The 14,225-nt window shown below is 37.5% G+C and overlaps 1 protein-coding gene across 1 annotated transcript in view; it reads left to right on the top strand.

The window, feature by feature from the left end:
* Window positions 1–5,647: 5,647 nt before the first annotated feature.
* The window catches only part of LOC134348719 (pleckstrin homology domain-containing family G member 4B-like), a 47,225-nt gene continuing 38,647 nt past the window's right edge, over window positions 5,648–14,225 (top strand). The window contains exons 1-2 of the mRNA XM_063052524.1: window positions 5,648–5,782; window positions 8,468–8,584. Of these exons, the coding sequence (XP_062908594.1) occupies window positions 5,648–5,782; window positions 8,468–8,584 (252 nt within the window). The remainder of the gene's footprint in view (window positions 5,783–8,467; window positions 8,585–14,225) is intronic.

Here is a 14,225-nt window from a genome sequence, read left to right as displayed (position 1 = left end):
AATATTTTTTGAAAACTATTTATAAACTTTGTAAGATTACTTTGCGATATGCCTCCTAAACCGCAACAAAAGAAGTCTGCTGTTGCGAAGCAGCCGCGAGACGGGAAGAAAAAAGGGCCTACTGCAACGATGGAGCCTCGGACTCAGGTTGGATCTCCTTCGGTAGAACAGGGAGCAATGGCGGTGGCAACGGTTGCTCCGAAGAAGACAACGGAATTGCGCATGCGCAAATCGACACAACGCAAACTACAAGAACCGACACCCACTGCAATTGAAAGTGACTCAGAGTCAGAACTGGATTCTGCAGAGAACACAGATGAAGAAGAGGAGGAAGAATTGGAAGTGAGTGGAAGTAAAGGAGATGATAGAGACATAAGAGAGGCTGTATTGCAATCAACAGCTGAATTAAGGAAAGTAAGAGAGGAGCTTAGAGATACGAAGAGGTGCTATAATAAAGTTATGGAAAGACAGGACAAAATGGAAAAGAAGCTTCAGAAGATGGAAAGAGAAATGGGGCTTATGAATGATAGAGTGGAAAAAACAGAAAATGATTTGCTTGTCTGGAACTCGGAAAGAAACCGACTCTTGGAGAAAGTGGACATGTTGGAAAATTTCAGTAGACGTAATAATATTAAAATTGTTGGTCTTACAGAAGGTATGGAAGGAGAAAAGCCAATAGAATTTTTTCAAAGATGGATCCCGGAGGTTTTGCAAATGGGAGAGGAGGTTCGACCAATTGAAATTGAGCGGGCACATAGAGCTTTAAGACCAAAACCAAAAGATGACCAATATCCACGATCGATTTTAATAAAATTCTTAAGATTTCAAGACAAGGAAGGGATTCTTCAGGCAGCTGTTCGAGCTGCCAAAGATAGAAAAGGGCCATTGATAATTAAAGGGAAAAGAGTTTTTTTCTACCCTGATATAAGTTACGAACTTTTGAAGAAAAGGAAGAAGTTTAATCCAGTGGAAAAAACCCTATGGGAGCATGGTTATCAATTTATACTGCGTTATCCTGCAACTTTGAAGATTTTTTTGTCTGGTGGAGAAAAAAGATTTTTTGATGACTACCAGAAAGCAGAGCAGTTTGTGCAAGATTCTCTGAATATTCACCAGATACAAGAACAAACTCAGGGGAGCGAGATAGATTGAAGATGAAGATTGGGCTTAAGAATGGATTTGTTGGATTTTTGAAGCTGGATGAATGTATAAATATAGTATTAATTATATGAGGGGGGTAAGAAAGGTTAATACTGGAGGAAATTAGCTGGGAATAATAATACTAATTTTGTCTATATATATATAACTTTTCTTGTTGCGGGGGAGCTGGAAGAAGCACTGGTCGATTGCTACGTTAATCATGTGTGCAAGCGTGGCTTTTGCTGCGACCCGTAAAATGGAGGAGGGTAGTGTTGTGTATCTTTTCATTCACAACATTAGTGGGGGGGTATTTTGTTTTTTCTTTTTTTTTTCTATCTTTTTTTTCTCTTTTTGCCTGGAAGGTTGGCGGGGGGGGGGGGACACATAGCATCATGGTGAAGTTTAAAGAGATTCCCCAAGGAACTATGAGAGTTGAGAAGATAAGTAATGTTTTAGATTGGAGTAACTTTGTTAAGAATAATGATTAATTTATTGAATTTTTTGAGTTTTAATGTTGATGGGCTTAATGGACCAGTGAAAAGAAAAAGAATCTTAACATATATTAAAAAAATGAAGACAGATTTAGCTTTTTTACAGGAAACACACCTAACAGAAACAGAACATCAGAAACTAAAGAGAGATTGGGTGGGTAATGTTGTTGCGGCCTCATTTAATTCAAAAGCGAGGGGAGTAGCAATTTTGATCAATAAAACGTTACCAGTTAGAATACAAAATGTAATAACTGATTCTGCGAGGAGATATGTGATTATACATTGTCAACTTTTTTCCGAACTATGGACTTTTATGAATATTTATGCACCAAATGAAAATGATGCAAAATTCATACAAGAAACTTTTTTGAATTTGGCGGATGCACATGAAAAAATATTAATTGGAGGAGACTTTAATTTTTGCTTAGACCCAGTCTTAGATAGATCAACCAAGGCTGTTATAAAATCGAAGGTAGTAAATCTAACTTTATCATTGATGAAAGATTTAAATTTGATTGATATATGGAGAAGAATCAATCCTAAAGAAAGAGACTATTCGTTCTATTCCCATAGACATAAAACTTATTCAAGGATAGATTTTTTTCTATTATCAATGCATATTCAACACAGAGTGAAAAATATGGAATATAAAGCAAGAATATTATCAGATCATTCTCCTTTATTAATGACAATGATAATGGCTGATAAGGAAGAAGTGGCTTATAGATGGAGATTTAATTCAACATTATTAAAACGTCAAGATTTTTGTGATTTTATGAAAAAGCAGATTCAATTTTTTTTGGATACAAATTTTCATTCAGTGGAGGATAAATTTATATTATGGGATGCGATGAAAGCATATCTTAGGGGACAGATAATAAGTTATACGTCTAAAATTAAGAAAGAATATATGGCAGAACTAGATCAATTGGAAAAAGAGATTACAAGAATAGAAAAAGAATCACAAAGATATATGTCAGAAGAAATACGAAGACAACTTGACAATAAGAAGTTACAATATAATACGCTTCAGACATATAGAACGGAAAAAGCAATTATAAGATCTAAACAAAGGTATTATGAGTTAGGTGAGAGAGCACATAAAATTCTTGCCTGGCAGTTGAAAACAGAACAAGCTTCCAAAACAATAAATGCAATTAGAACAAGGGCAAATAAAATATCTTATAAACCTCTTGAAATAAATGAAACCTTTAAAAATTTTTATTCTGAATTATATCAATCAGAATCCCAAAACAATGTTAATGAGATAGAAAGGTTTTTATCACAAGTTTCTCTTCCAAAATTGAATTTAGAAGAACAGAGGGGATTAGATATGCCTTTTACATTAAAAGAAGTTGAAGAAGCTCTAGGATCACTTCAAAGTAATAAATCTCCAGGAGAAGATGGTTTTCCACCTGAATTTTATAAAAAATTTAAAGATTTATTATTTCCTCTTTTTATGGAACTAATATGTCAAGCAGAAAAAATACATAAACTTCCAGAATCTTTTTCAACAGCGATTGTAATAGTATTGCCAAAAAAGGACAGAGATCCTATGAAACCAACATCATACAGGCCTATTTCTTTATTGAATACGGATTATAAAATAATAGCAAAAATTTTATCGAACAGATTATCTAAATATCTACCAAAATTAATACATATGGATCAAACAGGATTTATTAAAAATAGACAACTGGCAGATAATGTAACTCGGCTACTCAGTATAATTCATTTGGCACAAAAAAGGGATGAGAAGAGTATAGTAGTAGCTTTGGATGCAGAAAAAGCATTTGATAGATTAGAATGGGATTTTTTATTTAAAGTATTAGAAAAATATGGGTTAGGAACATCTTTTATAAATTGGATTAAAACTTTAAATTCTAACCCTAAAGCTAAAGTAGTGACAAACTCTCAAATTTCAACACCATTCCAGCTAAAAAGGTCAACTAGACAAGGTTGTCCATTATCACCTGCTCTATTTGTATTGGCGATAGAGCCATTAGCAGAACTAATTAGATTGGATCCAGATATTATGGGTTTTAGAGTTAACCAAGAGGAATATAAAATTAATCTTTTTGCCGATGATGTTTTGATCTATTTAACAAACCCACAACATTCGTTACGTTAATTATCTTCTAGATTGGATGAATATGGGAAGGTATCAGGTTACAAAATAAACTGGGACAAAAGTGAAATTTTATCTCTTACTAAAGGAGACTATAGTCAATGTCGATTAGTAACCCAATTTAGATGGCCGGTAAATGGTATAAAGTATTTAGGTATAAGACTTGATAGTGATGTAAAGAATTTATATAAATTTAATTATTTACCACTATTGAAAAAAATTCAAGAAGATCTTGACAAATGGATGATACTACCAGTAACATTAGTAGGTAGAGTCAATGTTGTAAAAATGAATATATTTCCGAGATTACAGTATTTGTTTCAAACATTACCAATACAATTGCCACAGAAATTTTTTCAAGAGTTAAATAAATCTGTGAGAAAATTTCTTTGGAAAGGTAAAATGTCAAGAATATCATTGGAAAAACTGACATGTAAATTTAGGTTAGGAGGGTTACAACTTCCAAACTTTAAAAATTACTATAAAGCAAATCAACTTAGATTTATTGCATCTTTTTTCGATGATCAAAAACCAGCATGGATTAAAATAGAACTAGACAAGATAGGAGAAAATAAACCTGAAGATTTTATATATAAATGGGAATCTAAATGGATACGGGAAAAGAAAGAATCTCCTATATTAACACACTTGATTGATCTATGGAATAAGATAAATGTTGATAAGGAAACACAGAAACCTCTATTAGCAAGGAGACCTTTGTTTCAAAACAGACTTATTCCTTTTACAATGGACAATCAACTTTTATATAATTGGTACCAAAAAGGGATTAAATTTATAGGAGATTGTTTTGAGCGAGGTATATTGATGTCATTTGAACAATTAAAGGATAAATATAAAATATCTAATAATACTTTCTTTTGTTACTTTCAGTTAAGGGCTTACTTAATAGGTAAGCTGGGTCAAACAATGTTTTTGCCAAAAGCTAATGAAATTGAAATTTTAATTCAAAAAGGAAAAATTAAAAAATTTGTTTCTTGTATGTATAATTTGATTCAAGAACAGACAATTAAACAAGGAACCCATAAGTCAAAGCAAAAATGGGAAACAGATCTGAATATTAATATTGATGAAATAAATTGGTCAAGACTTTGGACAGTATGACAAATACAATAAATGTTCGACTTAGATTAGTACAATATAATTTTTTACACCAATTATATATTACACCACAAAAAATAAATAGATTAAATTCAAATATATCTGATAAATGTTTTCGGTGTAATCAAGAAATTGGTACTTTTTTACATTCTACTTGGTCTTGTTTTAAAATTCAACCCTTTTGGATAAATTTAAGAATCTTATTGGAACAAATTACTGGAATTCACCTTCCACATAACCCTGTATTATTTCTATTAGGTGATATTGAAGGGATAAAACCGAAACTTAAACTGAATAAATATCAGAAAGAATTTATAAAAATTGCATTGGCAGTAGCTAAGAAGACTATAGCAGTTACTTGGAAATCCGATTCGTATTTAAGTATGGATCGTTGGAATAATGAAATGGCTAGTTCTATTCCACTTGAAAAAATTACTTATAATTTAAGAGATAATTATGTAACATTCTTGAATATTTGGCGCCCTTATTTGCAAAAGATAGGATGTCATATTTAAGTGCTCCGACAAAGAATTTGGTTACTTGGGGAAAGTAACGAATAATTATACCAAATTTATTTTGAATCCCATGGAGCATGTGGAAACCTTCCAATACCCAGGCGGCTCTTTTTTTTTCTTTCTTTCTTTTAGGTAGGACTATATATGGGGGGGGAGGGTTAAGGGGAGGGGGGGTAGATTTTATCTTTTCATGTATTCTTTTTGAAAATTTAATAAAAATTATATTAAAAAAAACTATTGAAACAAATTGTAGAATGCACATCCGCTACATTACATTGAATATGTTTCATATTTCTTTACAGGACACAATTCCCAACTCCGTCCATATTGTTTTGCTGCTGGTTGAACGAGACCATATATTCCGCTTTGAGAAACCAACTTCCATGCAAGTATATATAATATCAAAAATGTTCATTAATAAATATTATTGAGACTTGATTTATGTCCCCATCGAAAGTAAATTAGGCCCATAATGATATGCCAACCATACAGTCGCATCATGAAATTGAGATATGGAGAACAAAGAATTCTTGGAAAGTAGTTTTCCAAATCCTTAAAAATGGCAGGACATATCAATGAAACAATTTTAAAAAATAATGTAATCCAGAATGCTTTGCTTTATTACCTAAGTTAGAGAACATAGGCGCAGGGATGTGACTCTTAAGGCTGTATACATTCCCAGCTTCCTTTGGAACATGGGAAACTAATTTGAATTCTATTAAATTATTATAGGCCTAGATAGAATAAAGTGTGATTGCTTATTTCACTTCATAAAGAAGTCCAAAACTAGGGCAACATAGATTTAAAGTAGCTGGTCAAAGAATTAGAGGGAAAAATTATTTTTGTTTTGTATAGGGGTCAGGAGCTCTTTGCCTTTAGGAGTGATAGAGACAACAACCCTCAACATATTTAAAGATTATTTGTTGTATACTTGAGGCATCCTAACCTGCCATCCAACAGAACTAATGCAGGAGGTTTGGATGAGATTTACCTTTATAAACTGGCTAATTACCATCTTGTGTCCTAAATATTCTGTTGTTCTGTGATTCTCAAATAAAACAGTATTACCCTCTGTTTAACTCATCAGTAGTTTGAATTCCAGTTTTAATTGATGAAAGTCATAGTCATACTTTATTGATCCTGGGGGAAATTGGTTTTCGTTACAGTTGCACCATAAATAATAAATAGTAATAGAACCATAAATAGTTAAATAGTAATATGTAAATTATGCCAGTAAATTATGAAGTAAGGCCAGGACCAGCCTATTGGCTCAGGGTGACTGACCCTCCAGGGGAGGAGTTGTAAAGTTTGATGGCCACAGGCAAGAATGACTTCCTATGATGCTCTGTGTTGCATCTCGGTGGAATGAGTCTCTGGCTGAAGGTACTCCTGTGCCCACCCAGTACATTATGTAGTGGATGGGAGACATTGACCAAAATGGCATGCAATTTAGACAGCATCCTCTTTTCAGACACCACCGTCAGAGAGTCCAGTTCCATCCCCACAACATCACTGGCCTTACGAATGAGTTTGTTGATTCTGTTGGTGTCTGCTACCCTCAGCCTGCTGCCCCAGCACACAACAGCAAACATGATAGCACTGGCCACCACAGACTTGTAGAACATGCTCAGCATCGTCCGGCGGATGTTAAAAGACCTCAGTCTCCTCAGGATATAGAGACGGCTCTGACCCTTCTTGTAGACAGCCTCAGTGTTCTTTGACCAGTCCAGTTTGTTGTCAATTCGTAACCCCAGGTATTTGTAATCCTCCACCATGTCCACACTGACCCCCTGGATGGAAACAGGGGTCACCAGTACCTTAGCTCTCCTCAAGTCTACTACCAGCTCCTTAGTCTTTTTCACATTGAGCTGCAGATAATTCTGCTCACACCATGTGACAAAGTTTCCTACCGTAGCCCTGTACTCAGGCATATGTATTTGGGGAAAGATAACAAATAATATGTATAAATAATCTGTGGAAAAATGTAAAATCATTAATCTTGTTAAATTAACCTAGTTAAATAGATCTGCTACCTCTGACATTGTTGATCCACGTTAGCTTCACCTTGCCCCTAACTCTTTAATTTTCATTTTATGCTTATAGCTATTTCTATAGCTTCCTTCAGTTCTGGATGTTGTCTTAGTTTTTATATGACCTTGTTGGGGAGCACAATGTTGCTGCTGATTTCACAACAAGCCCACCAAATATGAGTTGATACTGTCTTTTTAACTGTATTATTTGTTCATATCCTGACTGATGAATATCTTGAATATCCTGTAAACCAGGTACCTTCAATACAAAAATGCACATCAGCAGCTAGCCTTCAAATACTTGTTACACAGGAGTATAAATATCCTCTTTAAATCAACCTCATCATCATGAAACCTATCCACTTAGGTTTAGTCCTCATGCAGCATCTCACATAGCCGTTTATAGATATACAGAGCACTAAAATGGTCACATTAAGTTTTCCATTAAATAAAGCAGTATTAATTGCATAGTTTATCATATCTGGAATATCCTAAACTCTATATCCCACATGATGCTGAAATTATTCTGCAAATTCTAATTATAAATCATTTTATAATGATTTTCTTTGCACAAAAAGATCAAAAATAATGCATAGAAGTAATGATAACTACATAGCAATGTTCTTGCCAAAATAAATAGATACCTTAAAATGGTTAATCTCTATTTACTGTTGTGGATTTATTGCCCAATATCCTGTCACCTGAAACCATTGAGGAAAAACCACTCTTCAGCAGGTTGCTATTGTTGCCTGTGTCTTTTACTGACCCATCTATTCCCACGCTTTCCTCACTTGTGGGTAAAGTATCTGGCCTCAGCCCAATACCTCACTCGACTAGTAACTTACAACATGAGAATTCTCAGCATAAATCGCACTTTTGAAGCATGTTGGTATTCTTATGCTCCAAACTATCACATTGTCCTATGATCTTTATGACAATTCTTTCAGTCAGATGAAAGGAATTGTTTCACTGCTTTTATTTATGTTACTGAAATAAGCTTTTAAACAAATTCCTGTTAAATAAAATCTCTTGTTTTCTGTGCAGTTTGAAACTCTGACTTCATTGAAGTCACTACATAAACACATAGAAAGCAATCAGCTGCCACTAGAACTTGATGGAACTTTCCCCTACTGTCACAGTAGCTGGGTTTGCTTTCGTATGGTGAGTGCCAGTTGAGTATATTATTTGATGCAAATTAGATGCTGAATGTAACCACCAAATTAAGATGAGTTTACAATGTAATTAAACAGCCAAGACTTAAGGGAAAAAATATATGAACCATTTGACACACCTTATGATTAGTGGTGTCTGTTCATTGTTGACAGCAGACATAGCTTCACCATGAAGTAAGACAAGTGGAAATCAAAACTGTACTCAGTAATTTAGATTCAATACTGTACTCAGATTCTGCAAATGCAGGCAATTGAAGATAGAAAAATACCTTGCATGATAAGTCCTATCAAATTATGAAGACAGTGTGATAAAAGAAGTTTGACTGGCCATTGTACAGTATCTGAGGGGTTGGATTCAATTCCTGCATATTCAGCAACAGTGCATTAACAAAAAAAAATGCTATTGGTGCAAATGCTGAAATACCTTTTCTGGACAAAGGACATGCAGTGGCATGCAGAAGTTTGGGCACCCCTGGTCAAAATTTCTGTTACTGTGAATAGCTAAGTGAGTAAAAGATGACCTGATCTCCAAAACACATAAGGTTAAAGATGACACATTTCTTTAATATTTTAAGCAAGATTACTTTATTTCCATCTTTTACGGTTTCAAAATAACAAAAAAGGAAAAGGGCCCAAAGCAAAAGTTTGGGCACCCTGCATGGTCAGTACTTAGTAACACCCCCTTTGGCAAGTATCTCAGCTTGTAATCGCTTTCGGTAGCCAACTAAGAGCCTTTCAATTCTTGTTTGGGGGATTTTCGCCCATTCTTCCTTGCAAAAGGCTCCTAGTTCTGTGAGATTCATGCACTGCTCTTTTGAGGTCTATCCACAGATTTTCGATGATGATCAGGTCGGGGGACTGTGAGGGCCATGGCAAAACTTTCAGCTTGCGCCTCTTGAGGTAGTCCCTTGTGGATTTTGAGGTGTGTTTAGGATCATTATCCTGTTGTAGAAGCCATCCTCTTTTCATCTTCAGCTTTTTTACAGATGGTGCGATGTTTGCTTCCAGAATTTCCTGGTACTTAACTGAATTCATTCTTCCCTCTACCAGTGAAATGTTCCCTGTGCCACTGGCTGCAACACAAGCCCAAAACATGATCGATCCACCCCCATTCTTAACAGTTGGAGAGGTGTTCTTTTCATGAAATTCTGCACCCTTTTTTCTCCAAACATACCTTTGCTCATTGCGGCCAAAAAGTTCTATTTTAACTTCATCAGTCCACAGGACTTGTTTCCAAAATGCATCAGGCTTGCTTAGATGTTCCTTTGCAAGCTTCTGACACTGAATTTTGTGGTGAGGATGCAGGAAAGGTTTTCTTCTGATGATTCTTCTGTGTAGGTCATATTTGTGCAGGTGTCACTGCACAGTAGAACAGTGCACCACCACTCCAGAGTCTGCTAATTCTTCCTGAAGGTCTTTTGCAGTCAAACGGGGGTTTTGATTTGCCTTTCTAGCAATCCTACTAGCAGTTCTCTTGGAAAGTTTTCTTGGTCTTCCAGACCTCAACTTGACCTCCACCGTTTCTGTTAACTGCCATTTCTTAATTACATTACGAACTGAGGAAAGGGCTACCTGAAAACGCCTTGCTATCTTCTTATAGCCTTCTCCTACTTTGTGGGCATCTTTTATTTTAATTTTCAGAGTGCTAAGCAGCTGCTTAGAGGACCCTATGGTTGCTGATTGTTGGGACAAAGTTTGAGGAGTCAGGATATTTATAAAGCTTTGAAATTTGCATCACCTGGTCTTTCCTAACAATGACTGTGAACAAACCATAGCCCTAACAAGCTAATTAAGGTCTGAAACCTTGGTAAAAGTTATCTGAGAGCTCAAATCTCTTGGGGTGCCCAAACTTTTGCATGGTGTTCCTTTCCTTTTTGTCGCTCTAAAATTGTACAAAGCAAAATAATACACTAATCTTGCTGAAAAATTTGAAAAGAATGTTTCAGCTTTAACTTTATGACTTTTGGAGATCAGTTCATCTTCTACTCACTTAACTATTCACAGTAACAGAAATTTTGACAGGGGTGCCCAAACTTTTGCATACCACTGTTTTAGTAACACACAAAATGCTGGAGGAACTCAGTAGGTCGGGCAGCTTCTTTGGAGAGGAGTAAAGGGTCAATGTTTCAAACTGAGACCATCATCAGGAATGGGGACACATTGATATTTTCCCCTTTCCTTACATAGTATTTATGAAAAAGTTTTTTAAAAATTGGAATTAATTTGATATATTCAAATGCAGGTTAGTGACAGATATCAAATATTTTTAACTGTTAACTACTTCTGTTCATGGTGTTTTGCTTGGTACAGTTAGATATCTCAAGAACAGGTGCTGTTTTCTCCCAGTAGGGATTAGTTTTTAGCTACAAGTGCTCCTACCACCTTTTGTCACCCTGCAACTTTATCCTTCAACCTCTTTGAATTATGGAGGATAGCATATGTATAAATGTCTCTCTCCAGCAGACTTCATCATGACTCCAGTATTTTCTACAATTTTTTAATGTTTCTTAATTGTACATATGATTTTTTTTGTGTTCTGTCGCTGAGCAGCAGTGAACCATCTGTTTGGCCTATCAGAGTTCTCTTTGGGAACTAGTTGACTTGATCAGCATTTCTGATCTGGCTATTGTTCACGATTGCACTTAATTAAAAAAAAGTTGTTCTCTTAAATAGCAAGAGGTAAAAAGAGGTAAAAGATTATGCTCTCTTTTGTACTGGGAAGACTCATATAGCTATCTTTACAAAGGCAAGCAGATTAGCATTCTAGTGATTTCATAAATGACCTGGATGAGGAAGTAGAAGGATGGGTTAGTAAATTTGCTGATGACACAAAGGTTGGGCGTGTTGTGAATAGTGTGGATGACTGTCAGAAGTTACAGCGGGACATCGATAGGATGTAAAACTGGGCTGAGAAGTGGCAGATGGAGTTCAACCCAAATAAGTGTGAGCTGGTTCATTTTGGTAGGTCGAATATGATGGCAAGGTATAGTGTTAATGGTAAGACTCTTGGCAGTGTGGAGGTTCAGAGGGATCTTGGGGTTCGAGTCCATAAGTCACTCAAAGCTGCTGTGCAGGTTGACTGTGTGGTTAATAACACATATGGTGTATTGGCCTTCATCAACCGTGGGGTTGAGTTCAAGAGCCGAGAGGTAATGTTTCAGCTGTATAGGACCCTGGTCAGATCCCACTTGGAGTACTGTGCTCAGTTCTGGTCGCCTCACTCCAGGAAGGATGTGGAAACTATAGCAAGGGTGTAGAGGAGATTTACAAGGATGTTGCCTGGATTGGGGAGCATGCCTTCTGAGAATAGATTGAGTGAACTCGGCCTTTTCTCCTTGAAGCAATGGAGAATGAGAGGTGGCGTGATAGAAGTCTATAAGATGATGATGAGAGGCATTGATCGTGTGGATAGTCAGAGGCTTCTTTCCCAGGGTTGAAATGGCTAACACGAGAGGGCACTGTTTTAAGGTGCTTGGAAGGAGGTACAGAGGAGATGTTGGGTAAGCTTTTTACGCAGGGAGTGGTGAGTGCGTGCTGACGGTGACGGTGGTTGAGGCAAATACATTGGGATCTTTTAAGAGACTCTTGGATAGGTACATAGAGCTTAGAAAAATAGAGGGCGAAGGGTAACCCTAGGTAATTTCTAAAGTAAGTATGTATTTGGCACAGCTTTGTGGGCCAAAGGGGCTGTATTGTGCTGTTGAACGCAGCAGGCCAGGCAGCATCTCTGGGAAGAGGTACAGTCGACGTTTTGGGCCGAGACCCTTCGTCAGGACTAACTGAAAGAAGAGTTAGTAAGAGATTTGAAAGGGGGAGGGGGAGATCTGAAATGATGGGAGAAGACAGGAGGGGGAGGAATGGAGCCAAGAGCTGGAGAGTTGATTGGCAAAAGGGATATGAGAGGATCATGGGACAGGAGGCCTAGGGAACCCTAACCCTAATGCGGCAGAGACGGAAGAGTTGCGAGAAGGGGATAGCATTTTTGCAAGAGACTGTGTGAGAAGCGCCGCATCTGCTCTCAGGATGAGGCTTTTCATTCCAGGACGAGGGAGATGTCCTCCTTTCTTAAAGAAAGGGGCTTCCCTTCCTCCACTATCAACTCTGCTCTCAAACGCATCTCCCCCATTTCACGCATGTCTGCTCTGACTCCATCCTCCCGCCACCCCACTAGGAATAGGGTTCCCCTTGTCCTCACCTACCACCCCACCAGCCTCCGGGTCCAACATATAATTCTCCTTAACTTCCGCAACCTCCAATGGGATCCCACCACTAAGCACATCTTTTCCTTCCCACCTCTCTCTGCTTTCCGCAGGGATCACTCCCTACTTGACTCCCTTGTCCATTCGTCCCACCAATCTCCCTCCTGGCAGATATCCTTGTAAGCGGAACAAGTGCCACACATGCCCTTACACTTCCTCCCTCACTACCATTCAGGGCCCCAGACAGTCCTTCCAGGTAAGGACTGTGAGTCAGCTGGGGTGATATACTGCGTCTGGTGCTCCTGATGCGGCTTTCTATATATTGGCGAGACCCGACACAGACTGGGAGATCGTTTCGCTGAACACCTACGCTCTGTCCGCCAGAGAAAGCAGGATCTCCCAGTGGCCACACATTTTAATTCCACATCCCATTCCCATTCTGATATGTCTATCCACGGCCTCTTCTGCTGTAAAGATGAAGCCACACTCAGGTTGGAGGAACAACATCTTATATTCCGTCTGGGTAGCCTCCAACCTAATGGCATGAACATTGACTTCTCAAACTTCCACTAATGCCCCACCTCCCCCTCGTACCCCATCCGTTATTTATTTATTTCTATGCACGCATTCTTTGTCTCTCTCTCCTTTTTCTCCCTCTGTCCCTCTCACTATACCCCTTTCCCATCCTCTGGGCTCCCCCCCCCTTTTCTTTCTCCCTAGGCCTCCTTTCCCATGATCCTCTCATATCCCTTTTGCCAATCAACTGTCCAGCTCTTGGCTCCATCCCTCCCCCTCCTGTCTTGTCCTATTATTTCGGATCTCCCCCTCCCCCTCCCATTTTCAAATCTTTTCCTGGCTCTTCTTTCAGTTAGTCCTGACGAAGGGTCTCAGCCCGACACGTTGACTGTACCTCTTCCTAGAGATACTGCCTGGCCTGCTGCATTCACCAGCAACTTTTATGTGTGTTGCTTGAAATTTCAACATCTGCAGATTTCCTTGTGTTTGTGTATTGTGCTGTACATTTTTCTATGTTTCTATAATACAGAATGAATATTGGGGCAGGTGTAATGATCAGTGGCAAATATTGTTGTCTTGTCACTTACTTAGCGTGGCAGTTATCCTAGTGGGAACTTGTGGAAATATGTGACAGGATTCTTTGTAATAAGGTACTGCATCACAAGGTTCTTGTCTGAAGGAGCATCATGAAAACACTGCCAAAAGTGCATGGTCTCAATTCATACTGCTTCTAAACATCTAAATATGTCGAGATTAACAAACTGTTAGATACTTAAGAGGAATTCTTGAAACAAAAATTAAGAATTTTAATGTAGTAAACTTTGGACAGTTTTTTTTTGCTACCAACAATAATTTGAGACTCTTGGAGCAGTTCCAGTCCACTGAGGTTAAACAGATAATAATGACGGTGTCCCA

The sequence above is a fragment of the Mobula hypostoma genome, chromosome 6 (assembly GCF_963921235.1).
Source record: "Mobula hypostoma chromosome 6, sMobHyp1.1, whole genome shotgun sequence".
In the NCBI taxonomy this organism is placed as follows: Eukaryota; Metazoa; Chordata; class Chondrichthyes; order Myliobatiformes; family Myliobatidae; genus Mobula; species Mobula hypostoma.
The sequence above is the reverse complement of the archived record's forward strand: the minus strand, read 5'-3'. Positions and strand labels throughout refer to the sequence as shown.